General features: G+C 53.6%; 11 protein-coding genes across 11 annotated transcripts; 8 read left to right on the top strand and 3 right to left on the bottom strand.

The window, feature by feature from the left end:
- Positions 1-1493: 1493 nt before the first annotated feature.
- Positions 1494-2448, top strand: G647_08086 (uncharacterized protein; the record flags this gene model as incomplete). Its single annotated transcript, XM_008732398.1, has 2 exons — positions 1494-1668; positions 1721-2448. The coding sequence occupies 2 exons, from the start codon at positions 1494-1496 to the stop codon at positions 2446-2448; spliced, it is 903 nt and encodes a 300-aa protein (XP_008730620.1).
- Positions 2449-4009: 1561 nt separating this feature from the next.
- On the top strand, positions 4010-5137 carry G647_08085 (uncharacterized protein; the record flags this gene model as incomplete). Its single annotated transcript, XM_008732397.1, has 1 exon — positions 4010-5137. The coding sequence occupies one exon, from the start codon at positions 4010-4012 to the stop codon at positions 5135-5137; it is 1128 nt and encodes a 375-aa protein (XP_008730619.1).
- Positions 5138-5310: 173 nt separating this feature from the next.
- On the bottom strand, positions 5311-7058 carry G647_08084 (uncharacterized protein; the record flags this gene model as incomplete). The annotated part of the gene is made up of 3 exons (XM_008732396.1): positions 5311-6602; positions 6653-6780; positions 6877-7058. 3 exons carry the CDS (start codon positions 7056-7058, stop codon positions 5311-5313), a joined length of 1602 nt encoding a protein of 533 aa, XP_008730618.1.
- A 784-nt stretch (positions 7059-7842) lies between these two features.
- G647_08083 (uncharacterized protein) lies at positions 7843-8748 on the top strand (the record flags this gene model as incomplete). The annotated part of the gene is made up of 2 exons (XM_008732395.1): positions 7843-8263; positions 8312-8748. The coding sequence occupies 2 exons, from the start codon at positions 7843-7845 to the stop codon at positions 8746-8748; spliced, it is 858 nt and encodes a 285-aa protein (XP_008730617.1).
- Positions 8749-9527: 779 nt separating this feature from the next.
- Positions 9528-11211, top strand: G647_08082 (uncharacterized protein; the record flags this gene model as incomplete). The annotated part of the gene is made up of 3 exons (XM_008732394.1): positions 9528-10217; positions 10273-11067; positions 11116-11211. The coding sequence occupies 3 exons, from the start codon at positions 9528-9530 to the stop codon at positions 11209-11211; spliced, it is 1581 nt and encodes a 526-aa protein (XP_008730616.1).
- A 680-nt stretch (positions 11212-11891) lies between these two features.
- G647_08081 (uncharacterized protein) lies at positions 11892-12702 on the top strand (the record flags this gene model as incomplete). The annotated part of the gene is made up of 2 exons (XM_008732393.1): positions 11892-12341; positions 12394-12702. 2 exons carry the CDS (start codon positions 11892-11894, stop codon positions 12700-12702), a joined length of 759 nt encoding a protein of 252 aa, XP_008730615.1.
- A 695-nt stretch (positions 12703-13397) lies between these two features.
- G647_08080 (uncharacterized protein) lies at positions 13398-14231 on the bottom strand (the record flags this gene model as incomplete). The annotated part of the gene is made up of 1 exon (XM_008732392.1): positions 13398-14231. The coding sequence occupies one exon, from the start codon at positions 14229-14231 to the stop codon at positions 13398-13400; it is 834 nt and encodes a 277-aa protein (XP_008730614.1).
- A 439-nt stretch (positions 14232-14670) lies between these two features.
- On the top strand, positions 14671-16100 carry G647_08079 (uncharacterized protein; the record flags this gene model as incomplete). Its single annotated transcript, XM_008732391.1, has 3 exons — positions 14671-14994; positions 15047-15386; positions 15436-16100. The coding sequence occupies 3 exons, from the start codon at positions 14671-14673 to the stop codon at positions 16098-16100; spliced, it is 1329 nt and encodes a 442-aa protein (XP_008730613.1).
- Positions 16101-16703: 603 nt separating this feature from the next.
- Positions 16704-18769, bottom strand: G647_08078 (uncharacterized protein; the record flags this gene model as incomplete). Its single annotated transcript, XM_008732390.1, has 2 exons — positions 16704-17892; positions 17946-18769. The coding sequence occupies 2 exons, from the start codon at positions 18767-18769 to the stop codon at positions 16704-16706; spliced, it is 2013 nt and encodes a 670-aa protein (XP_008730612.1).
- Positions 18770-19879: 1110 nt separating this feature from the next.
- G647_08077 (uncharacterized protein) lies at positions 19880-22087 on the top strand (the record flags this gene model as incomplete). The annotated part of the gene is made up of 1 exon (XM_008732389.1): positions 19880-22087. One exon carries the CDS (start codon positions 19880-19882, stop codon positions 22085-22087), a length of 2208 nt encoding a protein of 735 aa, XP_008730611.1.
- Positions 22088-22640: 553 nt separating this feature from the next.
- G647_08076 (uncharacterized protein) lies at positions 22641-24580 on the top strand (the record flags this gene model as incomplete). The annotated part of the gene is made up of 5 exons (XM_008732388.1): positions 22641-22779; positions 22842-22922; positions 22981-23115; positions 23171-23386; positions 23439-24580. 5 exons carry the CDS (start codon positions 22641-22643, stop codon positions 24578-24580), a joined length of 1713 nt encoding a protein of 570 aa, XP_008730610.1.
- Between the last annotated feature and the right edge of the window lie 249 nt (positions 24581-24829).

The raw sequence follows: 24829 nt of genomic DNA, 5'->3' as shown, positions 1-24829 counted from the left end.
AGGGTCAGTTGCTGAAAAGCTTCTTAGACAGGAGAGAAAGGGGACCGATTGCGGATGTATGAAGATTGTACCAGGTGTCGGAGGGTTCGCGGAAGATGCTACGCTTGTGGCTGGATCAGTATACAGTATCAGACGCCAGTTTGTCGAGAAGCTGTCGAAGACTACCCCTCTTCGTTGTGACGGTTTTGCGCCTTCTTGAAGACATTCGATGACTGCTTAATTTTGTCCGATACTTCCTTGTTCGTTTCGATATGTGACGGCTGTAGTGGCATTGGTGTTGGCATTGATCGGCCACATGCGGGTCTTGATACCGGCAGCCGAAATCGCCAGAGCCTGGCTGCTGATGCTGTGCGGCTGAAATCACAAAGTTGGGTGTCATCTTGTGGTTGGACAGGTGGAATGGGAATCTAGCCAGATGCTCTTCTTGGGAGAGACGCTTGATCTTATTCCATGTAACCAGGTCATTCGCGCTGGTCGACTGCAAGATCCGGACTCATAGGCTTTGACTTCGACATGTTGCAACACAACACAGCTCTAATTCGAAGCCTTATTGTGTATGGGTGACTCGCTGACGATTTTCCGGAGCGTTTTCAGGACTTTCGCGTGTACCTCCGGCACTTTGTGAGTCCTACAAAGGTGGCGAGATGAAGACCATCAGAAGTGAGGTCGTGTCCGTTATAGGCAAATTTCGAGCGTGACTGGGATAGTATAGAGTCCTTCGGGTCCGATAGCAGGTAAACGGGATATCTGATTCCTGCTGAATCTCCTCGACAGCTCGCGAAGTCCGCTGCAAAGCTTGAGAATTTGTCACAAGAATAGCAACAGCTGCAGACGTCGCCAATGGGTCTAGCATTAAGGAATCCACAAGTTAGCATACTACTTACAAGAGTCTCTTCTTTCGCCTCTGTGACGACCAGGGTAAGCAGAGGCGGATTCGAAGGAGCCACGGCCGAGAACTCGGCACAGTCGAATTATGGCGGCACTCGGGTGCTGCGAAGACTGCCAGGCTTGCCCCGGCTGCCTCTGCCACCGGGAGTGCCGTCAGCAGTTTTGATCCTCGAGCAGTAGGCTGTTGCCGTGTTATTCCAGAAGAGCTTAACGCGCCCGGAACGCTACGGTTATTATTCGGACCCCATGTTTTGGCAAGTGGAGCGAGAATGAGCAATCGACACTGTCGACGCTAGACACGTTCTCATTCTCAGGTGAAACCGAGCTGTCGTCCGTCTACCAACGCATCGAGGGCGCAGCAGGATGTCTCGGCGTCCACGCGGCCAAAGAGCTCTCTGACAGGAATAACACAAATCAACTCCAGAATAGCAGTGAAACGGCCAATCCCCGCCTTGGAGATGACGTCGTCGATATGAGATGGACTGGGGTTTACCTGAAGGAGTACAGAGTACTCGTGCTCAAAATGGCGACGTCTGCTGGACTTGTTCCGTGAATCTCTCTCTGTTTGTATTCTGCTACCGCAGTGGCACTCACATACCATCACAATGCTCTCCTTTTCGGCATTCGGTCTACTCGTCCTCACCGTCGGTCCTGCTCTCTGCATTCCTCCACCAGACTTTGGCTTCCCAGAGGCTCCGAATGATACAGCCCTCGCGGTCACATACCCGAACAATGGCAGTCCACTTGTCGTCGCAGAAGCCCAACTCTTCGGCGTGACGAGTAAGCCCCTTCTCCAGTCATAGCGTGCCGGCTGGCAACTGACGCTGCGCAGTCCCGTCTCAAGAACCTACCGTGGCCGTCGATCCCTCTAGATTCGAGTCCATCGCAACCTACAATGGTTCCTACACCCTCATCATGGTCGATCCCGATGCCAGATACCCTGAAGAGCCCACCTCCCGATTCATTCTCCACTGGCTGCAGACCAACATGACAACCGCTCAACAAGCTGCGGACGGAACCACTCAACTCATCAATAATACCCAGCCACGAGCGCCATACCGGGGTCCTGGGCCCCCAACGAACTCGTCCGCCCATCGATACATCCTGTATGCGTTCTTCCAGCACGAAAATTTCACATTCCCGCCAGCTTTCGAAGGTTACAATGCTACAAACCGGACTAGCTTCAACCTGACAGAGTTCCTGGATCAGTCGAATCTGGGTCAGACAGCTGCTGCTGCAATGTACTTCTTCGCCAGCAATCAGACCGGAGTGCCTCCAGACTTTGTTGCTGCTGCTGGAGCAACGTATCCAGGCGGGAATGGTGCGATGATCACGGAAGGCCCCGGACCAAGCATCACACCTTCTTCGACGCCCGCCACTGCTACGGCATCGGCGACCGGAGCAAGCTCTGAGGACTCGAACTCCGCCAGCGAATCTGGAGGTGCCTCGGCGACGGAATCGGCAGCATCACCCTCACCTTCAAGCGACGCTGTCAAGACAAGAGCCGGACTAGGTATGGTCATGCTAGCATGCACGTTGATCGCCATGACTTTGGCGTGAGAAGTGTAGAGCGTGTCGGAGATCAGAACGGATTGGGCGAACACGTGGCTATCCAAAAGCGCGTTACGTTTTATCCCAGTAGGCCCCTGCTGAGCCGAAGATTCACAAGACATTCGTTCTTAAGCTCCAGAACCCAGACCACCGATTGCCGAAGCCCAGAATGTGGACTTCAGCTCGCTTTGGTCGTTGGAATTTCATGCTTTGATGCAGGTAGCGTCAACGCTTCTAAAAGTGAATCAAACCTTGTCCGAGCAGTCCACTGCCTTTGTCTCAGGGAGTCCTTGCCCTTTTCCTCCTCCTCTTCCGCGGAGGATTCCCGGTTTCTCAATCTTTTCGGTCCCCAATGATCAGATTGGCAATGAATACCGTTTGTCGTCCCCGGCATCTGCACTCCCTGATATGGTGACATCCTGGAGACTCATACCAGCTCTCCCCCTTGGAATATGATTTGGATCCGTTGTTCTGTCCAACGTACAACATCCGGCTCAGCTCGACCAACACGAATGCTCCAATTTCCGTGTCGAGGAGATGCAGCACCGACTGGGGCAGGGACAATTAGGCCAGTATATGTCATGCCAATGATGGTCGTAGGTTGGTGTTGACAGGCAGACTCGACCTTGACAACTGCACGACTACGCCCAACACCGGCGACGCGCTCTCTGATGACCGTTAATCTCACACAACAACCCTCTGTTGTTTGTCTACCTTGACCGAATTCCGGTCCTACCACGCCAGGTTCATTCCCCGTGCGGACGACATGTTGTAACGTGGAATCATGTATGCTGCACTGCCGATAGAGAGGCTACGGACATGTTCCAGTAATTATATCATGGCACTTCTCGACTCGAGACATTTCCTATGCTGGGAGAACATCGGAGTTGCTTGATTGGACGATTCGTTAGGGACCTCCGTGATCCCCTCCTTCGCCCGCGGATGTACGCTAGTCATAGCATTCATCCAGCATAATCATCCTACTCGATCCGTCATCTTCACTTACTATCAGCCGCGAAACCGTCCTTGGGAAGAAGCAGAAGCTATTGACGCCACGTGAGAGATGCCGAGCCTGAAGATCACTCAGTCCGCCCGTCGATTTCGCCAAGCGAGTTCGCCGCTGAGATGCTTAGCCTGCGGTGTCGAGGCTGAATCTGTTTGGTGGTACAGCTGAAAATGGCTTGCAATCACCCATGTCAAGATATTGTATTAAACTTACAGGCTCACGGATTGCCGACACTAAACAAACAGGCATGTTTACAGAACTTGTTGAGCGCCCAAACTGATTGGCCATCATTCCAGCCCGGCTTTTCTCGAGACAACAGTCCGGCTCTTGGCCAGCCTCGCATGCGTGTTCAGCTATAATAGGACCAGGGCAGTTCCCCTCAGGTGGCTTGGAACACGAGGGACACACGAGGCTTCTTTCAGTGGAAAGAGACGAGCTGAACAAACACCCCTAGCTGTCAGCTCGTATCAGGCTACACTGGACATCGTGGATGACTTATATGCAGCCTGAAGCCTCCCAAACCCATTTTACAGACATTGGTCCTCCACTTTCCTGACCTTCGCCATGTCCATCGCAGCTGGAGATCACCATATATACACCGATGCCATCGCGGTTCAACCGCAGGTGGTCCAATCCAGTGTTCGAGGTCTCGTAACACCAACGGCCATCAGTACAACAGCTGAACCACTAACGCTCAACCAAATTGGGACTCTCATCGGGAAATATGGCCCGGTTCTCAATCTGCACCCTAATGAGAAGTTCTTCAACACTTCCGTCGAAGATTTCCTGAACCATTCCGAATTGATCGAAGTCATCGACAAGAAGGCCAAGAAGACCAAGTCCTTGGGCAAGCCGACCGCCGCGAATCTGCCACAAACGGGCAAGGACAGTCAATACTACCTGCAGCTGAAGGAAGACGGCAAGAAAGGGGATTTGTCAGCGGCAAAAGCATACGTCCGTGCATTCTGGCAGCCTGGAATGCCATACACCGACCTGCAGTTCTGGTTTTTCAACGCGTACAACGGACCAGGGACGCTCCACATTGACGGGCTGGTGATGGACAGCATTACGAGCTCTGGTGATATCAACGTGTCCCCGCTCGGGGAGCACGTGGGAGACTGGGAGATGTGCATGGTTCGCGTCAACAACACCACGCTAAACCTTGACAGTATCTGGCTATCGCAGCACTCCAAGGGCCAGTTCTTCACGGCGGACCAAATTGGGCGGGCCTTTGAATTCCAAGGCACGCAGCCGATCATCTTCTCTTCGCGCAACGGACATGCAAACTTCTCCCGCGCGGGATCCAATCCGACCGAGTCGAGGAAGATAGGAGGCATCCCGGCAGGGTTTGGCTTCTTCGTACGCAACGATACAGCTGTGAGCAACTATAAACTAGACTGCTCCAAGGACTACGAGCTCGTCTCGGCAGACTTTGCCGGGGTCAAGTCACCTAGCTGGTTGACCTATCCATTCCGGTGGGGTCCCGAGGGAACTTCAACCCGCATTAGTCCTGTCACAGTTGCCGAAATCGTCGAGGCCGCCGCAGGCGACGAACTGACCAAGTTTCTGCCTTTCGCTGCGGGAGTTATCCTCGCTGGAGAAATCCTTCCACATTTCGTGAAGGGCGACATCAATGGACCAACTCCCCCAAGTCGACATGGAAGCTGGATGGGCATATATCCTGTGTACTAGGGAGAGCTGGGCCCGGCCGGATGCTGAATAACAAAACATTCAATGGGTAATAGTGCGGAAACGCAGGCTGGTCTAGTGTAATCACGCGAATACATGGGAGACGACAGCTTAGCGTAACAGACTGTGGCTTGACGAGTTGACATCCAAATCCACGCCCTGTCTCCGTAGGTTAATCAAGGCTTCCAGCGGAAAGCTGGATGTTGCCAGTCCAAGTCTTGCAAATCCTTGATCGATAGTCCATTCAGTTCCGAGTCAACATCTCTGGTGGCTCGCTTCTTGTTGTCGTATTTCATCCACAGAAGAAGCATGACAGATAGGAGGAAACAGCTCGACGTCGAAGCCAGATTCAAACCGTTGCCGATGGGGTAGTTCGGACCGTCGAAAGGCAAGTATGACCACGTGGACACCAGGCCTCCGATATTGCCAAACAGCACATTCGTCCCGATGGCCGCTGACCTAGCAGTGTCCGAGATGACATTTGCCGACAGCAATGCATTGCTGATAGCTCCAAACAGGAAGGCGGAAGTAGCCACGAGAAATGTTGCGCCATAACGAGCATCGGCATCTGTCGTCCCGAGGAAGACTGCATAACCGCACATTGTGATCGGAAGAGCGATGATATAGTATATCAGGTAACGACTGGTTTTCCAGCTTAGAAAGGACAGGCCGAGCACGAAAGCTGCACCCACAACGTAGGGTGGCACAGTGTGTAGCTGTTGGGAGACCACGCTGTTGTGCGGGTAAATCGTCTTCACGATTGTTGGTGCAAAGAACGCTAGGCCTTGAGCTGTGATGTTCCCCAGGCCGAATACGACTGCCGTCATGAGTGTGACGGGGCTGAGGATACCCTTTAGTATCTTCTTCGTGGTGAAACCATCGAGAACTTCCGTGGTTGAGGTCCGCTCGGATTTCAGTCGGGCAATGGCAAGATCCTTCTCATCGGGCGAGAGCCATTTTGCTGTCTCGGGTCGATCGGTGAGGGTAAAGAAGGCTAGCAGGCCCAGCCCGCAGGTGATAATGCCTTCGATTACAAATATCAATCTCCAGGTCCGCAAATGGCCCATATGGCCGAGCGTCAAGATTGCAGATGCGAGCAGACCGCCGAATGCGCCAGCCAGCGGAGACATCATGATGTAGCAGGACAATCGAAAGACCAGCTCGTCTCGTCGATACCACCTTGAGAGATAGTACGCGATGCCAGGCAGCATTCCGGCTTCACAGATGCCGAGAAGAAATCGAACGGCGGACGCGTTCTGGATGGTCGTGCTGAACCCAGTGACGATGGAGAAGACACCGAAACCGACAGTCATGCTTGGAATCCACCATCCTGGGCCGAAGTACTTGCAGGCGAAGCTTGAGGGCATCTCAAAGACGATATAGCCGATGTAGAATGCGGAGAGCACCTTATTATAGTCGTAGCCATGCAAACCGAGGTCCTTCTCGAATCCCGCAAGCCGTGCATTGCCTTGAAAACAGGTTAGTGACGGGACAAAGAAACTAAAGATCGAAGCTCACCAATGTTGGCTCGGTCAATGAAACAGAAGAGGTAGACGATAGCAACCGTCGGCACCACAAAGCAATCGATCTTCCTCCGCAGTCTGGCCTCTGCGGCAGCATCCAAGGTAATCAACGGTCGCCCATATCTAGACCAATTAGCCAAATCCCACCAATTCGTGCGGTGCAGACTTGCCTGTCGGTGGCGGTGTGGCCACGTTCTGCCACCTCATGAAGTATCTCACGTGCTGAATCTGCGGTGCCTTCGAACGGGCTCTTCTCGATTGCGACAGGGGGATTTGACGTAACTTGGACTCGCTGTGACTTCTCCATGTCGACACTCGGCAAGATCTGGCAGATCTGGGGACCGCTTGGTAAGGAATTGGACAGGTTGATGAGTACATTGTCTCGAGGACGACGCTGCCATTTTATCTGTTCTCGTCAGTCGTCTCCCTCCTGGGCGTACGCCGTTCGAGCATGCAAGCTGCAAGACAGAAACCTTAGATCGATGTACGCACGACCGAAGTACAGAACTTTGAAAGATTCACTGTGTTGACAGCTATGCGGTGAAGTCGAGCTGCAAGGTCATATCGGCATCAGCGAGCTGAGCAGCAAGCATCGCCCATTGAGAAAGCGCGTCGTGGCATCCAGAGTGCCCCGCACCGTGGCTAAGCCCCGGTGCTTGAAGCGCCATGCAAAGCGACAGCCACTCACAGAAAATCGGCAGGGCCGCTTTGACATCAACATGTGTCGTGGCTACATTTCCATCAACTGGTCTTACGTGAAAGCTCTCCAACGACTCCCTCTCTACTCTGTCGTCGCTTCCGCTATGCGAAAGTATAGCTGGATGCTGCTGTTCTTTACGTGAAGCTGCGCTGGCGATTTGCTGGGGCTTGCTTCATACGGTAGGCAAGTCCACGGCAACAACGGCCACCAGATCTGTCAAGACAAAGACAGTTCAAGAGGCTAGCTATTCCGGCCGTACTCCGTACTTTTGACGGTTCAGACAAAGCTTGACCGCCATGCAGCTGAGTTCTCGACCTCGGTGACTGGATGCAGAACTTCAGTAGCCACGCTCTCGGGGGAGACAAGAAGATGGAGCACGACTGCTATATATCCCACGCTTCGACGTGATGATGATTTTGTTCGCCATCTTTGAGCCAGTAGCCCAGACCTCTTCCAACACAACTCAACTTACAAACACCGGAATAATGGTCATCGCCAACGACGAGTACTCCATTTGGAGGACAGCCCCAGATGCCAGCCGCCTCTGCTACCAGCACTTCTGTTGGCGTGAGCTCTACAAAAGCAACATCCATCCCTCCATCGACTTGACCGACAGACCACACCTGCGCATCGCCGAACTTGCCACAGGCCACTGTCTCTGGGCTATCCAAGTTGCGGAAGAATACCCCCATGCACAAGTCGACGCGTCCGATATCAGCTTGGGATTGCTTCCTCCTAAACCCGACCTTCCAGCAAATCTGTCCGTCAGAAAGTGGAGCTTCTTCGACCCGGTCCCGGAGGAATGGATAGGAGCGTTCGACCTCCTCCACGTGAGGTTGGTCATCCAGCCATTTGGAGGAAATCAAGATCCACGATCTGTGCTGGACAAATTCGTGTCTATGCTGAGTGAGTTCTTTACAGCCGTTGCTAGCTTTGGCTGACCACCTGCTTCAGAACCGGGAGGCTACCTTCAGTGGGATGAATATGACTATCACAATGCCGATAAGAACAATGTCTACTCGGTTAACGACCCAGTCCTCATCCCCAACCCGGAGGTTACCCACAATTCATCCACCAAGGTCTGGAAGCTTATCATGAAGACTTTCCAATGGCCGACTGAGCATTTGGACCGACTAGCCGACTATTTCTCCGCAGCTGGCCTCACGGACGTTGTGGCGCACCGAAAGCGTCCTCCGCCTACCGTATTTCGGGCGTTCTACGAGCACTGGTACGCGCTGATTGCCCAGCTGTTGCCAGTTTTGGAGTCAGTGGATGTTGCCGCGGGACAAGAGGCAAAGCAATTGCTCATGCAAATGAAGAAGGATGCTGTGGTAGATGGCGTGTATAGCGCTCATATCACAAAGTTCGTGGTCGGGAGGAAACCTGAATAAACGGCAAGACAATGATCTAGACAGAGTATACTTACACACTGGGTAAAGTATACCGAAATATTACGTGGCTGCCGGGTTTTGCAAACGAGGTCGATCGCCTGTAATTATATCCTGCCACTTCAGGTTCGTCTAAGCATTTCAGGCACCGCGACACCCTTAGAGGCTTGGATACAGGGCCCCCTGAAGCATTCTGTCCTACCTGAATGACACGCCTCTTACTGCAAGTCACTGTTTCCTTGTCTCTCCTTCGCAATCTTCTCATAGTAGCCTGGTAAGTGTCTAATTTCTCAGTCAGGCTGAAACGCGAAGCCTCACCGTAGCATTGCAGTGATCTGCGTGCGATAGTTCCGCAATCTATACAAACTTCCCTGCAGGTGCGCACAAAGCCCCCGTTCCGTCCAGAGTGCCCAACAACTCAGGCCAAGCCGGATCCGAGGTTATCAAGATATCAGCATCAGTAGCTGTGAGGTGAGCAGGTGAGAAGGTCAGGGTTGAATTGACGGAACATCAAAGCCCATGTGTGTTCGTCAACTCCGCCGTACATGGGGTAGTTCTGGATGGAGTATGCGGACGGATTCCGCAGCCCCGGCGGTGCTCTTCCGATGTGGAGATGCCTCTCCCCGTGAAATGCCCCCTTTGCCCCTAATCGTGGGGCCCCAGGGTGCTCGGAGAGGGTTCAAGACGGCTTGCGGCTGTTCAGGTATATATCTTTCAAGTCGGCATGGCATAAAATCAGGGTTTTCCGGGGATCCCCTTGAAGTCCAACAGGAATTCTCATCATGTTCATCGATCAGATCAAGGATGTACTGCAAAAACTACCCCTATCATACTTACTGATCCTGATAGGGGTGTATCTCGTCGCTCGCCTTGGTCTGAACAAGTATGTAGACGGTCTCAACCACATTCCAGGCCCAACGCTGGCGCCTTTCACGAACCTCTGGCGGTTCTTCATCGTATGGGGCCGTCGTCCTGAACTTGCGCATATCAGGCTACATGAGAGATATGGGCCGTTAGTCAGGTTGGGTCCCCGAGTGGTCTCGGTGTCTGATCCAGCGGCGATCTCGGTCATCTATGCTTTGAACGCAGGCTTTGTCAAGTCGGGGTTTTACCCAGTCCAGCAGACCATTGCAAAGGGCCGTCGCCTGTATACAATGTTCAGCACGACCGACGAGAAATTCCACGCCAAGCTCAGACGGGCAGTGTCGAATGCCTATGCCATGAGCACCCTGGTGCAATTTGAGCCTCTGGTTGACTCGACAACTCTGGCATTCCTTGATCAGCTCGAGAAGAAGTTCGCAGACAGGCTGGGGCCGGACGGCATTTGTGACTTTTCGACGTGGCTCCAGTTCTACGCTTTCGATGTCATCGGCGAACTGACCTATTCGAAGCGCCTGGGGTTCGTCGACCGCGGGGAAGATGTCGATGGCATCATCAAGAACCTTGAGTGGTTGCTGAACTATGCTGCTATCGTAAGTTCATCCGCGAAGTGTTGGGCCGTCATGAATCTCATGCACCAATTGATAGGTCGGACAAATGCCATTCTTGGATCGATTGTTCCTCAAGAACCCTCTGAGATTGTTTGCAAGCCAAGTCGGACTTATCAGCTCGAATACGCCGGTAGCAACGTTTGCCAGGAACCGGATCGCAGCTCGACAGGATGTGGAGAAGGGCCAGGAAAAGCCAACAACTCCATCTGACTGGAAATTGGGCAGGAGAGACTTCTTATCGAGGTTTACTGAAGCGCACCAGAAAGACCCCGAATTTATCAGCCGGGAAAGAGTGCTGGCATTGACTGTGGCCAACATGTTCGCAGGATCGGACACCACTGCAATCAGCCTGCGAGCGATTTTCTATTACCTGTTGAGGAATCCCGACGACATGGAGAATCTCATGAGGGAGCTTTATGAGGCGAAAGAAAAGCATGACGCGAGTAGTCCCGACGGGTCGTTTAAGTGGAACAGCGTCAAGGACTTGCCGTACCTGAGTGCGGTGGTGAAAGAGGGTCTCCGCTGTCATCCAGCAACCGGACTCACGCTGGAACGAATCGTACCTCCTCAAGGCATCACCATCTGTGGGAAGTTCATCCCCGGCGGGACTATTGTGGGATGCAATGCGTGGACTGTGCACAGGGACGGTCTGTTCGGAGCGCGTCCGGACCAGTTTCGTCCTAAGCGATGGCTTGAAGCATCACCGGACCGCAAGAGGTTGATGGAGAACTCCCTGTTCACTTTTGGCGCAGGATCCCATACATGTATTGGCAAGAATATCAGTTTGCTCGAGATGTACAAGCTGGTACCAGCGTTGCTGATGAGATTTGAGGTAGGTAGATGGTGCGCAACGCCCATGGTGCTAGCTGACGTTTATCAGATCGAGTTCGCGGATCCGACGAAGCCATGGAAACTCCACAACGCATGGTTCGTCAAGCAGTCCGATTTCAAGGTGCGCCTTCGGCGGAGAAAGTGATCAGAAGCCACGGTTGCGATGCTCAAGAATACTGGAATGTCTCGGGCACTCAGGGTCGTCGCCAGGGCTACATCCGCAACGTACCATTTTCACACCAGCGCAAGGTCGTTTGCATGCGCAATTCATGATGGCAGTCAGGGTGTGAGTGAAGACAAAAGCACCTTTGCTAGTGAGGACACCAAGGGATGCACCTCGCCACCCTTGACGTTCCAGTCCTTTGGTGCATGGCGGGATGGGCCGCGCAGGGAAGACATCAAGTTGGCATGGCCATACAGTGTTGAATGCTACTGGGTTCCTCCACGGCGCTGGTTGATATCTGCGTATGAGAGGACATGGTCGTCAGAGCAGTGATAGCTTGAGCCTCGGATAAATCGGAAGTGAATTCGGTCAAATCACGTCCAGCTGCCCGCACACACCCCGCCGTGCAGCAGCTCCGTGAGACCCTTGTGCTCTTCTGGCCTGACGTAAACAAACTGGCTTGAACCCCACCTGTCTCCAATTGTTCTTACCATTGAAGTCATCGAAGGCGCCGTAATGCGAATAGGACCGGCAACAGCCTCATCCAACGACCTGAAGACATCATCCCAATGACCTCCCGACTCAGACTATCTGCCCTCTCGAAACAAATCTTCTCTGCCTCTCAATCGCTCTCCGCCGTCCCACGAAGAACCCTTGCTAGCATGTCCCAAACACAAAACCCCTCGGCAGGATGCTGCAACACCCCGGCAGTTGTGAGCAAAGGCTACAAAGAGAAGGGTGAATGGACGACAGTCGATGGATTGAAGACCTATGTTACCGGCCCCTCGACGGCCACTCAGGGCATCCTGGTTGTCTATGACATCTTCGGCTATTTCCCCCAGACTCTCCAAGGCGCCGACATCCTCGCCCACGCCGACAAGGAGCACCAGTACCAAGTCTTCATGCCGGATTTCTTCGAAGGCAAGCCCGCCGACATCTCGTGGTACCCACCAGACACAGAGGAAAAGGGCAAGAAGCTAGGCGAGTTCTTCCAGACGACTGCGGCGCCACCAAAAACTGTCGAGAAGGTCAAGAGCGTGATGAAGGAATTGACGGCGAAGAACTCCGGGATCCAATTCTGGGGGATCGTGGGATACTGCTGGGGCGGCAAGGTGAGTTTCCTGATGCTGTCCCTTCCGTGTACCCGTCATGACCGTGGTACAGATCGTAAATCTGAGCGCTGGAGCTGGCACGCCGTTCAAAGCCGCCGCAGCCTGTCACCCAGCCATGGTTGACCCGAACGACGCACCAAACGTTACGATCCCAATGCTCATGATTCCATCCAAGGACGAAGACCAGGAGGCGGTCGACAAGTACGAAAAGGGTTTGAAAGTTGCCCACCAGATTGAATGGTTCAAGGACCAAGTCCACGGCTTCATGGCCGCAAGAGGTGACCTCGAGAAGGAAGACGTCAAGGCCGCGTACGAAAAGGCTTACCAGCATTTGCTCGACTTCTTCCACAAGCAACTGTGACGCCCCGAGATGTGAAATAGAGTAGCCACAACTGTGCTGCTGGACGGGGAGGACGTGGACCTGACGAGCCGGTGAAGCATGGCTTAGCGCAAAAGTCTATCTCTCGTAGGCAATGCAAGTAGATCGATCCTCTGAGAACAAATCGACTTCGTATGTACAAAACTTGTTTCTTATATTGGAGGAAAGGAAGAATGTGTGACGAATGCAGCAGACGGCACGCTCCCTTACACTCTTGTAAAGACGTCCCACTAGAGCTGCCCTCGATCACATTCTTCCCATTCCCTCGAGGTGCCCGATCGCTCCGTCTCTTCAGCACCATTGGCCCATGATTAATCAAGCTTTGGTCACAAATACAAAGCTGATCAATACAGCTCAACTGCCCAGGTTCAAGACTGGGACGCTGGGCATGCCAGAGTTACCGCGCGCCTCTTCTCCAGTAGTGCCTGTGCTACGATTCAGCACGAATGGCATCAAAATAGCAGCCTATGAGTATGTGCCCATCTCGACTTTCCTCAGCAGCCATAATAAGTCGTTGAAAAGCAGTGACGGCGGTCGGTTTGCATTCTTCTGCACTGGCCATGCCGATCCATCAGGTCAGAGGGTGATGAGGTGGGAAATTGCGGTTGCCACCCCCCTTTATCATCCGCCCAAAAGCCATCCAATCCACTGAGTCGCTACTGTGACTTCAGGAACCATCAACGAGATGCTGTCTTCGGAACGGCCCTCCAGAAGAAGAAGGCACCGATAATGATAGTCTTCAGCCCGGCAGCGGTCCACAATGCGCCAGCCAAACCAACCGGACTGTGTGCCCAGACGCCACCCAGAATGGCTCCGACCAGTAGCAACAAAGGCGCAGCTGCTCTGCGATTCCTTTCTGCGTTCGCCGAAAGCCCAGCCATGATCAGCGGATCAGAGAACAAGTCACAGTAGATACTCGTCAGAACGACGCTGGTCAGACTGTTGTACTGCAAAGCACGGCTGGTGACGGCCTGTCCGCTGCTCTGAAATGCCACCAGCGCAATCGGAACGAGGACTTCCCACCGCAAGTCGTTCCCTTTCTTGCTATCGACCACCACGATAATCCCTGCCGCAATGATCAAGAGTAGCTGTGCCGTAAATGAGGCCAACAGGACCCAACGTCTCTTTGGTGAAAAATGCCGGTGGAAGCGACTGAAACAGAACGAACCGAAGCAGAAGAAGCCGATTGACGTGCCGGATCGGATCCATCTCGTTCCTGCTGTTGGTGCAACCAGTCCCAGACCCAAGTACACAGTATTGCCGGTCTGCATGCTCACGAATGAGCCCCAGATGAAGACGGCAGAGCTGTCAAGAAGACCTGTAATGACATAGGACAGCAGCAGCAGAAGGTCGGCCCATCGCTTGTCGATATCTTCCGTCATGTACTCGCGGAAGTGAATGAGTTGAGCTGAATTACTCTTCTTCCCGAGAAGAGGTTCATTTTCGTCGTGCGCCGACCGGTTTGACGAAACATCATGAGATAGAGTCCCGTAGCCATTTGCTGTAGTCATGATGGAAAGTGAACACTAAGACTTTATCTCTGCTGGGACATGGACAGTGCTCAAAAAAGGCGGGCGTAGAAGAGAGGAAAGTGGCTTCGTGTGCAGACGAGTGGTTGCCCAAGAAGGACATTACGAAACGATCTGCCGGAGGACGGGCAGGACGGGCAGATGAAGGGCTGTTTTGCGGAGACTCTGAAACGCATCATGAGTGGTGGATTTGGGGCGAGAGGGAAAAACGATCGCCTCAGTGACGGGGATGCGACGACGGTCGAGGCTGCTTGAACGTTTTGCCGTCATAATGACGCTCTCGTCATTCGCGCCGCGGCGGAGCTCCCCCTGCTATGCCTTGGGTAATCTGTTACGACTGAGACTGCCGTAGCTATATATTCGCCAGCTCCAGTCCCCAGATTTTCCGGCGAGCTTGTTTGTGCTCTCTCCCTCGATCAAAATGCATCTCCAGCTGTGGTCTCTCTTTGCCAGTGCTGCCTTGGCAGTCCCCATCATTGACCGTGAGCAGCAAGCTCTCGGTCCTGCCGGTGGCAATGGGCCCTACAACCCAGACAACAAAGATCCCTACGACCACAAGGTGGACTCGTACGCCAACGGCTGGCAACCGGAGCCGTGGAGGAACGGTGATGGAGCTACCGTGATGGGACCTCGCAATCGCGACCGAGAGAGGCAGAACCCGGACATGATCCGGCCACCCAGCACCGACCATGGAAGCATGTCAAACTACCGCTGGAGCTTTGCTGACTCTCACATGAGAATTGAGGTGAGTCCGGCATTCGTGAAGCCGTCGTCGGGAGGTCCTAATAAGTGTACAGGAAGGTGGCTGGACCCGTCAGACCACAGTCAGAGAGCTTGGTGCAAGCAACGAGATCGCTGGTGTCAACATGAGACTCGACTACGGCGTGATTCGCGAGCTGCATTGGCACAAGGAAGCTGAATGGGCCTATGTTCTCGACGGCAACGTCCGTGTCACCGCCCTTGACACCGAAGGCGGCAACTTCATCGATGACCTACAGAAGGGCGATTTGTGGTACTTCCCACCGGGTCACCCTCATTCGCTCCAGGGTCTGAGCGAGAATGGCACCGAGTTCCTCCTTGTCTTCGACGATGGCAACTTCAACGAAGAGTCGACCTTCCTGCTCACCGACTGGCTTGGTAAGTCCATTCACGGTGTGCCGCTGTGGCAAGTTCTAACACATCCCAGCACACACTCCCAAGGCCGTCCTCGGGGAGAATTTCCGGGTTTCTCCTCAGATCTTCAAGACCATGGACAAGTCCGACAAATACATCTTCCAAGGTAGCCTTCCAGGCTCGATCGACGACGAACAGCCAGATGGGAGCTACGTCAAGAAATCCAAGCTCCAGTTCACCCACAAAATGATGGATCAAGAACCCGTCAACACTACTGGAGGTCAGGTTCGCATCACTGACTCGACCAACTTCCCGATCTCCAAGACAATTGCGGCAGCTCACCTAGACATCGCCCCTGGCGCCATGCGCGAGATGCACTGGCACCCGAATGCTGATGAGTGGTCATTCTTCATCCGCGGCCGTGCTCGTATTACCATCTTCGGCGCTCAAGGTAACGCGAGAACCTTTGACTACGTGGCTGGAGATGTCGGAGTCGTGCCCAGAAACATGGGACACTTCATCGAGAACTTGAGCGACGATGAGCCCGTGGAGGTCTTGGAAATCTTCCGATCCGACAAGTTCCAAGACTTCTCGCTTTTCCAGTGGCTCGGCGAAACCCCCAAGAGGCTGGTGGCCGACCACATATTTGCAAACGACGAGGCGGCTGCCAAGAAGTTCCTGAAGGAAATTCACAATGCCGAGTACGACCCCATCAGGGGAGCGCCCAAAGACTCATGAAGGGAGCTACCGAGATCACGCGCAGGGTGAGACACGAATGTGCGAGACTGTACAGGAACCGAGCAAAAGGGGTTATTGTTTGCTGTAACTTTGCCACATAGCTTTTAGTCGCTGGGCCGTCCAGAAAGGATTTCATGGCAAAGGCTAGTTTTCTTGAACCCCAGATCACATGTGGAGTGGTAGATCAATTTGCCGGCCTAGATCTTCGCTTGGGCGACTCACTCCACCTATGCCAAGATACTTCGTGCACTTGTGCGGAGGAGAGTATTGCCAGACCAGGACTCCAGAAATAGTGCCAAGATGGAGCTTTTCTTACAGCTTCAACGGAGCTCGCGTCCAGGTCGCCGTAGCAAGTTGAGCCAGAAGACACGTGAAGTTACTTATTGGCTGAAAAGATCGCCATGCCGTACTCGCCCTTAGCTACCGTCTGGCAACCACAGCAATTCGTCCCAGATCCAGGCTTGGCTGGTGCCGTCGAACATGTCAGTGAGCCTGTTACTAGGTATTGTAGCCGGAGCCAATGGTCCATGTGGTTGCACAGATGCTCCCGTCGTAGACAAGGATTTCCCGGAGTCCTGGTGTCGAAGCCCATTCCCGGGCCAGTTATTGAGGTTGTTCCGCCCATCTCGAAACACTGCGATCGATCAGCACGAAATGAGGATAGTGACGGAAGACCTTACCATCTTGCAACGAAACCAAAGCATCGCTGAAGTTTCCAGAAGCAATGTCCCGGGGTAGCTCGAGTGTTTCATGGGAAAACAGTTCAAAAACATCCGCTACGCTCCCATCACTGGGTTCTGGGGCTTGCATGGTAACATCGTCTCCGTCGAGCAGAGGAGCGGCATCGCCATTAGCACCTGCGGAGTCGTCTGGGAGTCTGCTTGGTGCGTTGCCTTCTCGAGATGGCTCGGACTCATTTAGTAAAGCTTTCATCTCCTCGGCGAGTATCAACCGGACGAGTTCCTCCAAGATCGCCCCGCATTGATCGGATACCGCAGTTCGAAATCGATGCAACCGAGGAAGCTTGATGATTCTGCTCACTGCGCGTTTTGCTTGGTGAGCCTGATCGGAGAGTGGGTCTGACAGTGCAAAGATGCCGAGTACCACGCCAGCCGTGAACGACTGGATGCCAACGTAGGCCGCTCCGTGAGTGTTCTGCAAAGTCGTGAGGATTTCAGAGTACTCTCCAATCTTCGAAGTGCTCATTGAAGACACCCAGCAATGGTATTTGCTAGTTTTGATGATAGAATCCAAATCCTCGGTCGAAGTGACAGCCACGCCTTGGCCACCATCAACATTGACTTGTGGTCCATCTGAAGGCCAACGCGGCACCCGGTTGATCGTGAGTAACGGTCGGTGAAGCACCAATTGGATGTTGTCGTACGAAAGCTGCAGTGCAAGGGCCTGAAGCTGGAAAATCCTGGCGGTCTGTTGCACATTCTTCTCAGCACTGTCGAACTTCAAGTACTTCAGCCGCAGTTCCCGAGGGACGCATTTCTCCCACCTCAGGAGGCACTGATTGATCGCTTTAATCTCACCCACTACTTCAGAGAGAGTTGCTCCACTTCGTAGGTAGATATTCCGGGTAATGGAGGAGGCAATGCGGTAAAGCCGGAACTTGTATCTCTGATACGAGGCTATTGTTACGGGTCCGAAGGACTCTCCGTCGTACGTTTCGATAGAATCAAAGCCCGGGCAAGTTACGGAGGTATCGTCGATGTTACCCGGGAAGGAGACAGTCCAGTCGCCGTCATAGACGTTGCATGGGGTTCCAAAGCTCATAGCACCAAAGCTACTCAAGAAGATCAGTTCCGCGTCAACCATGGCGAGATAGAAAGCACTTACACCTCTGCCGTGTAGAGCGCCCAGCACAACCGGCGCCAAACTTCTCGGACGACAGGGTCCTGCATTTTCCAGCTCGATTCCTTGTGAAGTCCCATGCTGAACGCTAGTTTCTGGGCACTCCCGTTCAAGGCGAGACTACGATTCGGCCGGCTATGGTAGATGTAGTATGATGACAGAATAATTGCAATCTGAATTGCCTCAATGTGACCTTCATCAAAGACGTCCAGTATTCGCTCCTCGGCCCTGCGAATAAACCTGGTTCCAAGACCGTCGAGATCGAAGCCTGGACATCGTTCTTCGGCATCCTGCTTGGTGACATACTTTGCACCGACGGCAATGACCAGCGCAACGAGGATGAGGAAGGAGACCTGATCTGCACGGACGAAACCTGCCGTTTTGAGATCCTGGATGCCGGCTCTGAGCGATGGTTCATGGAACAAGATCATGAACCAATGCACAGCATCCAGGTAACTTTCCAGACAAAACTCGATGACGTGAGAAGGAGGTAGGTCGGATCCAAGCACATCTTGTATGGAGGTATAATGACCGCTGGCATCGTGAGACCGTGCATCAGGACTGCCCCCAGGAATCGCGTGGACAGTATGACTCAGTCTCACTGTAGAATTGTGTTCCCTGAATAGCTGGTCAACCACTTCGTATGTCGATGTCCTTTCTCGGTAGACCTCAGACAACCGTTTCCCGGACTCTTGCGGACTCTGCGTGGCCGCTGCTGCGTGGTCTCGATGGGAAGAGGCAGGAGAAGGCTTTGAGAGGTCCGGAGGTGCGAGGCTCCGCGGCGAGAGATCATCACGCTGATTTATCATTGACAAAGAGGGTGCCTCGCTCGGTCTAGGGGAACCCGCAGATGGTCTATTCTCAGGCCGCTCCCTGCATTCAGCTCCGACTCGCACACACAAGGCACAAGGTCGGACGTCATCGCACCGTAGCTTCTGTTTGCGGCAACGGAGGCAGGCATGTCGGGCTCGCGGCAAGGGTCGTTTCTTCGGTATTGAGGAGGATGGCATCGCGACGGCTAGGTGGGATCTTTAACACGCAGCTGTGCCTCATTACCAGGGCCTTCGTTCACTGAGCCTTTACAGTAACGCAACGACTCCATAGTCGGCTTGGTTGCTGCCAAAATGATGTGCGGTGCACGACGCGAAGGAAGAGCGCAGTAAGAACGAAATGGTACGACGTACTCCGTACAGGCTCCAATTCAATGCAAGCTGAACCTCGGTAGGAATCAGGGAAGCAGGCGTGGTAGGCATCACAGGGCTGCGCCTTAGTCATGCGCGCCGGGAGGTGGAACTTTGAAGGAGTTGTCTCTATTAGACAATCTTATCGTAGTACTTCGTTACATCCAGTGCATTATGCTGTTGGGTGACTGTCGCGCGAAAGAGATACCTTCTTTGTTGCCCCCAGGGTCGATGCTGAACTGCCCAGAAATCCACCCTGGGCCGCCGCTATTGCCCTCGTGCGTGGAAGCACTGGTCATCAAAGCGTTCCGTGCGGACAAAGTTAATGAACACGACATGTCACCAAGTCGAGGCGCAATTTCTACACTCCATGAAGGATTCCGGTCGCCCTTCAGGCCTGACTGCGCCCAGAGCTCTTCTCACCGCATGCAATACGAGGTACCGGCTCGGAAGTCGGTCCTAGACGCGACCGGAAGCACTTCCACCGGATGGGATTCGAATTGCGAATCCAGCATGACAGTACAGTCTTACGCCTAGAATGGTTTCGTCAACATAAATGAACTGGACGGAAGCTGCAGGTAAGTCCGCTATACTGACACGATTTTCACCAGATATTGTTTCTCTCTTATCTCCATAACGAAGAGTGGCGATTCTGGTGCCATCCGTCGCCTAGCTCGTTGCCAGGCTCTCCTTCAGTAAACCCGCTGCCTTTACTGATTGGCTTCCCCGCTTCCGATCATGGCCCTCGCAGGCTCGGAACCAATGGCTCGAGTGGGCGGACTCAGCAAAAGAGCTCCTCGAGCATGTGAATCGTGCAGAGCTCGTAAGGTTAGGTGCGACGTTACGCGGACAAAAGCTCCATGTACAAATTGTAGGCTTGACAGCAAGACTTGTGTGCTGCCAGCAAGCAGACGAAGGCACGTGGGCGACCGGGTTCTGGGTTCCTCCTTCTTGGAAGGCAAGCAGCACAATCCACAAAGCCCGATTTGCGATGCGATCATTGACTTCGGCGATACGAAGCCTGTAACACTGCACAACCACATTGACAAGACCCATGCGCCGCCCAGAGACGGCTCGTTCGATGTGTTCGACCTTGCAGAGAGCCCTCTGTCCATAAATGACAAGGCTGCCGGAGTCGGCTGCCCAACGAAGGACAATGTGATCAACAGCAAGGCCTACTACCCAGCAAGTCTTCTGACACCATATCCCTCACCAACTCAGTCGCTCTTGGACTATCCTCATAGCCACTGGATGCTCCCGAACTACATCACACCAATTCCGGGAAGCATATCCGGAGAAGACTTGCAGTATCTCAACAGAAAAGGCGCTTTTGATATTCCCGACACGCAACTGAGGGACCAGCTGCTGGAGGCGTATGCGAGATGGATCCACCCTTTCGCACCCATGCTAGATCTTGAGCAAATCTTGACGGCAATTTTCACCAATGGCGAGAAGGGGACGCTCGGCCTTCTTCTCTTTCAGTCAATCCTCTTCGCTGCAAGTGCATATGTGCAGACAGATTATCAGCAGGGCTATCGGAAGCGGTTGAGAAAGACGTTTTACGAGCGTGCGCGGCTTCTCCACGACTTTGATGCCGAGACCGACCGACTCTCCCTCAGTCAGGCAGCCATTCTGCTCAGTCTCTGGGATGGGCAGCCCGGCTCAGTCAGAGACAGCTATCATTGGATCGGTATAGCGACCCTGCACGCTACCAGTCTGGGACTGAACGTTACTCCTGCAGAAGCCCTAGTTGAAACGAGGCGGCAGCGAACGCTCAACAAGACGTGGTGGACTTTACTTGTACGGGACAGGCTACTGGCTGTTGCCATGCGGCGACCGGTCCAGAATAAGGTGTTTCGATTCGATGCCCCTATGCTCCATCTTCTGGACTTCAGGCCGGAACCTTTGGTCAAGGTGTTGCGCAAGACGTTGCACCTGGAAGATGTTACAGTGCGCCATATGGAAACGCTGGTCAGCCTGTGGATGGCGCTCGCTCAGCTTTCCGAGTACATTGACAAGGTGCTCAGTCTACAGTACACTTCTCAGAGAGCCTCGGCACTCCCTGGCCAGGGCTTGGCAGTCATGTCACTCGTCCCACAGATGGACGTTTCGAAGAGTTCGGAGATCAGGGCTTGCGGGCTGGAGCTGCAAAACTGGTATGGGTACTTACCGAAGGAGGTCCAGCTACTCGACGTAGCCTCCAGCCGTCCGGACGACATAGAGACCATCAGAGTGCACCGCCAACTGCTGGCCGGCTACTATTCGATGACGCTCATGACGCTCTACCGGCCTTTGTTGAATCTGCAGTCCACCGTTCCGAGCGAAACGACATTGTGTCGGGAATCAATGAAGATGGTCTCGCAAGCGGCCGCGAGCATCACGGACATCTTCAAGGATTTGTATGCCGACAACTTGATCAGCCGGCTGCCAGACACAGCAATAGCAGTGCTGGAGCCTGCTGTAGCAACGCACTTGCTCTGCAGCATGTCCGTAACGCCCACGGTCCGAGACTCGAGCTTCCAAAAATTCTACCTATGCTGGCGGATCCTGCTCCAGTTCAAGCAGACATATCATCTCGCAGACATGACCATGTCCATGCTGGATGCAGCTGCAAAGAGGCTCAAGTCGCCGTCCGATCTCAAGGCCCTGAAGAAGGCGGCCTTTTCCCAGCTGATGGATGAGCTAGCGTCCGCAGATGAAGAAGCCGCCAGAACTTACATGGCCGTTCCGTTCCACGGGGTGGTTGGTGAGCAGAAAACGGACCGCTCCGATGTAGTCCATGACTGGCCAAGACAAAGCAGACCACAAGGGGAACCCAGTTTTCCTGGAGAAACCGGCAAGGATCTCGACCATGGTTTTGAGGTCGACACCGAGTCGGTCTTGGATCTTAGTCCCTTCGACCAGCTTATGTGCCTGGACGACCTGGAAGCAGAGCTGCTGCTGTAAAATTGGTTGAAAGGTAAACAACAGAGTACGGAACCTCAGTCCTGATGCCAACCAGAACATTACTTGGAGGCACAAGGGGTTTGAATGTAACAATCGATAACTTGCTGCTCTTCTCTTCCCAACCACGTAGCCAGGTGGTAAGCGTCGGCATTGACGCTTCCCTTCTCTGGTCAGCCTCGTGTTGCGTGCCGCCCACAGGACTTTTAAGTCAGGCGGCCAGATTGGACAACGCGGTCCTGAACTGCTCCCTGTTCACGGAAGTTGGACGGACGTCTGCACTCAATGTTGATTCGCTCCATGGGCATCACGCCGAGACTGTGTGCGATGATCGCTACGTCACGCGGGGAATTAGTGCGCCATGAAGTTGAGGCACGAGGACAAGCGATCGACGAAGAATGTTATTTAAGCTAATTGGCCATGCAATGTACGAATACCCTGGCTGTCTCATAGTGTTCGTCGCTTGTTCTTCTATGAGTATTTCAGACGCCTTGAAACGACAGCTTTGCCCGAGCGCCGTGGTCTGCGCACATCTCATGACAGCATTCGGTTAGCCATGGCCGCGGTGGACCAGCATACCAATAAACGAACCCACAATGCAGAGGACGGCGACTACGTATCAGGAGTCACTGACCCTCGAGGCATAGAGACGGAAGATCCCGTGGAAGAACTGCGGGATACCTATGTGAAGCCAGGTCTGGAAGCAAATGTCCCGTGCTTTATTTGTGGTACCTAGCTCACCTCTGGTTTTGCACAGGCTTGCGCGGGACGTTTCAATCCAAGTATGTCGTCCTGTGCGCTTTTGTAGTCAGACTTGGCGGGTTCTTGTTCGGCTATGGTATGCTCTGGTTGTGGCTTTTGCCAATTAGTCGGGCTTCGATGCTCACTCGTTGCAGACCAAGGTGTTGTCTCTGTTATCCTCGTCATGGACCAATTTCTGGACCAGTTTCCTCGTGTGTCAGAAACAGCGAGCGGCGCGGGCTTCTGGAAGGGATTTATGACCGCTATGATCGAGTTGGGAGCGTTGATTGGTAGCTACCTACCCTATCTGTACCGAGCATTTGCTGTGGGTGTTGACTATGTTAGACGCATTCAATCAAGGTTGGATCGCGGAAAAGATCTCGCGCAAGTACTCGATCTGCGTCGCTGTGTCTATCTTTGTGGTGGGCTCAATCCTTCAAACAGCCGCTCAGAACTATGCCATGCTAGTCGTTGGTCGACTCATCGGGGGCGTTGGTGTTGGGATGCTGAGTATGGTGGTCCCAATGTACATTGCGGAAGTGTCGCCACCGGAGATCAGAGGTATGGTATCAGAGCATCCTCTGGGGTCGATGTGAAGCTGATGGTTTTGCAGGCACACTGCTTGTCCTAGAAGAGTTCTCCATCGTGTTCGGCATCATATGCGCGTACTGGTTGACGTTTGGCACAAGATACATCGGCAGCCAATGGTCGTTCCGGCTTCCTTTTCTGCTGCAGATCATACCAGCAATTGTCCTGGGCATCGCGGTCCTGTTCATACCATTCTCTCCGAGATGGCTGGTGTCGAAAGGACGCGACCGAGAGGCCTTGGCGGCTCTGGTCAAACTACGTCGCGTCCCAGCAGATGATCCACGTCTCCAAGCAGAGTGGTATGACATTCGTGCAGAAGTTGCCTTTCACAAAGAGGTTGCCCAGAAAAGGCACCCGGAACTAGGACTGCAAGGACGACGGTCTCGCTTGAGTGCAATCAAACTCGAACTCACCGCGTATGCCGATTGCTTCCGGCAAGGCTACTGGAAACGAACGATGGTGGGTATTGGCTTGATGTTCTTCCAGCAGTTCGTGGGCATCAACGCTCTGATCTACTACTCACCCAGTTTGTTCGAAAGCATGAATGTCACGTACAACATGCGATTGGTCTTGTCGGGCGTCCTGAATGTCACGCAGCTCGTCGGAGTGTCGACATCTTTGTACACGATGGACCGGTTCGGCCGGCGTCCGCTGCTCCTGATCGGCAGTGTGTTCATGGCGGTCTCGCACGCCATCATCGCAGTACTGGTTGGGTTGTACTACGGCAACTGGGACGACCACAAGGACAAAGGATGGGTCGCTGTGGCATTCCTGTTCCTGTACATGCTGGCCTTTGGCTGCACGTGGGGCCCAGTGCCCTGGGCAATGCCCTCGGAGATCTTCCCAAGTTTCCTTCGAGCGAAAGGCGTGGCTTGGAGTACATGCAGCAACTGGCTTAACAATTTCATCATCGGACTGATCACTCCGCCACTGGTGCAAAACACGCGGGGTTTTGGAGCATACACCTTCTTTGCAGTCTTCTGCGCGTTGAGTTTCCTATGGACATGGTTCTGTGTCCCAGAGACCCGGGGTCGAAGTCTCGAGGATATGGACCAGGTGTTTGGGGATAGGGCTGCCGTATCAGACAGGGTGCGGCGAAAGGAGATCCTGAAAGAATTAAGGCAGGAAGGTGGCCACTGGAGTCAGGAGAGGATGGAGAAGGCATAGTCGCAAGCCCAACGCTCTGGAAGTGTACCTCTCGGTTAATTAATGACAAGACACGAGAAAGTCTGTCGAGATAGCAGAAGCAGAAGCTCATCTGTCATGTGAGAACGGAAAGTGGCCGATAGAGATCGACTTCCCGGGAGAGAACGCCTGCCGAGATGTTCGTAGAAGTACTCGTAAGCGCGCCACTGCTGTTACGCATTGTCAGCGATGGCGAGGCCCATCGTACGGACTGTCCACGGCCCAAAGCAG

Source organism: Cladophialophora carrionii (genome assembly GCF_000365165.1).
Source record: "Cladophialophora carrionii CBS 160.54 unplaced genomic scaffold supercont1.6, whole genome shotgun sequence".
NCBI lineage: Eukaryota > Fungi > Ascomycota > Eurotiomycetes > Chaetothyriales > Herpotrichiellaceae > Cladophialophora > Cladophialophora carrionii.
This window is presented reverse-complemented; position numbering and strand designations above follow the sequence as displayed.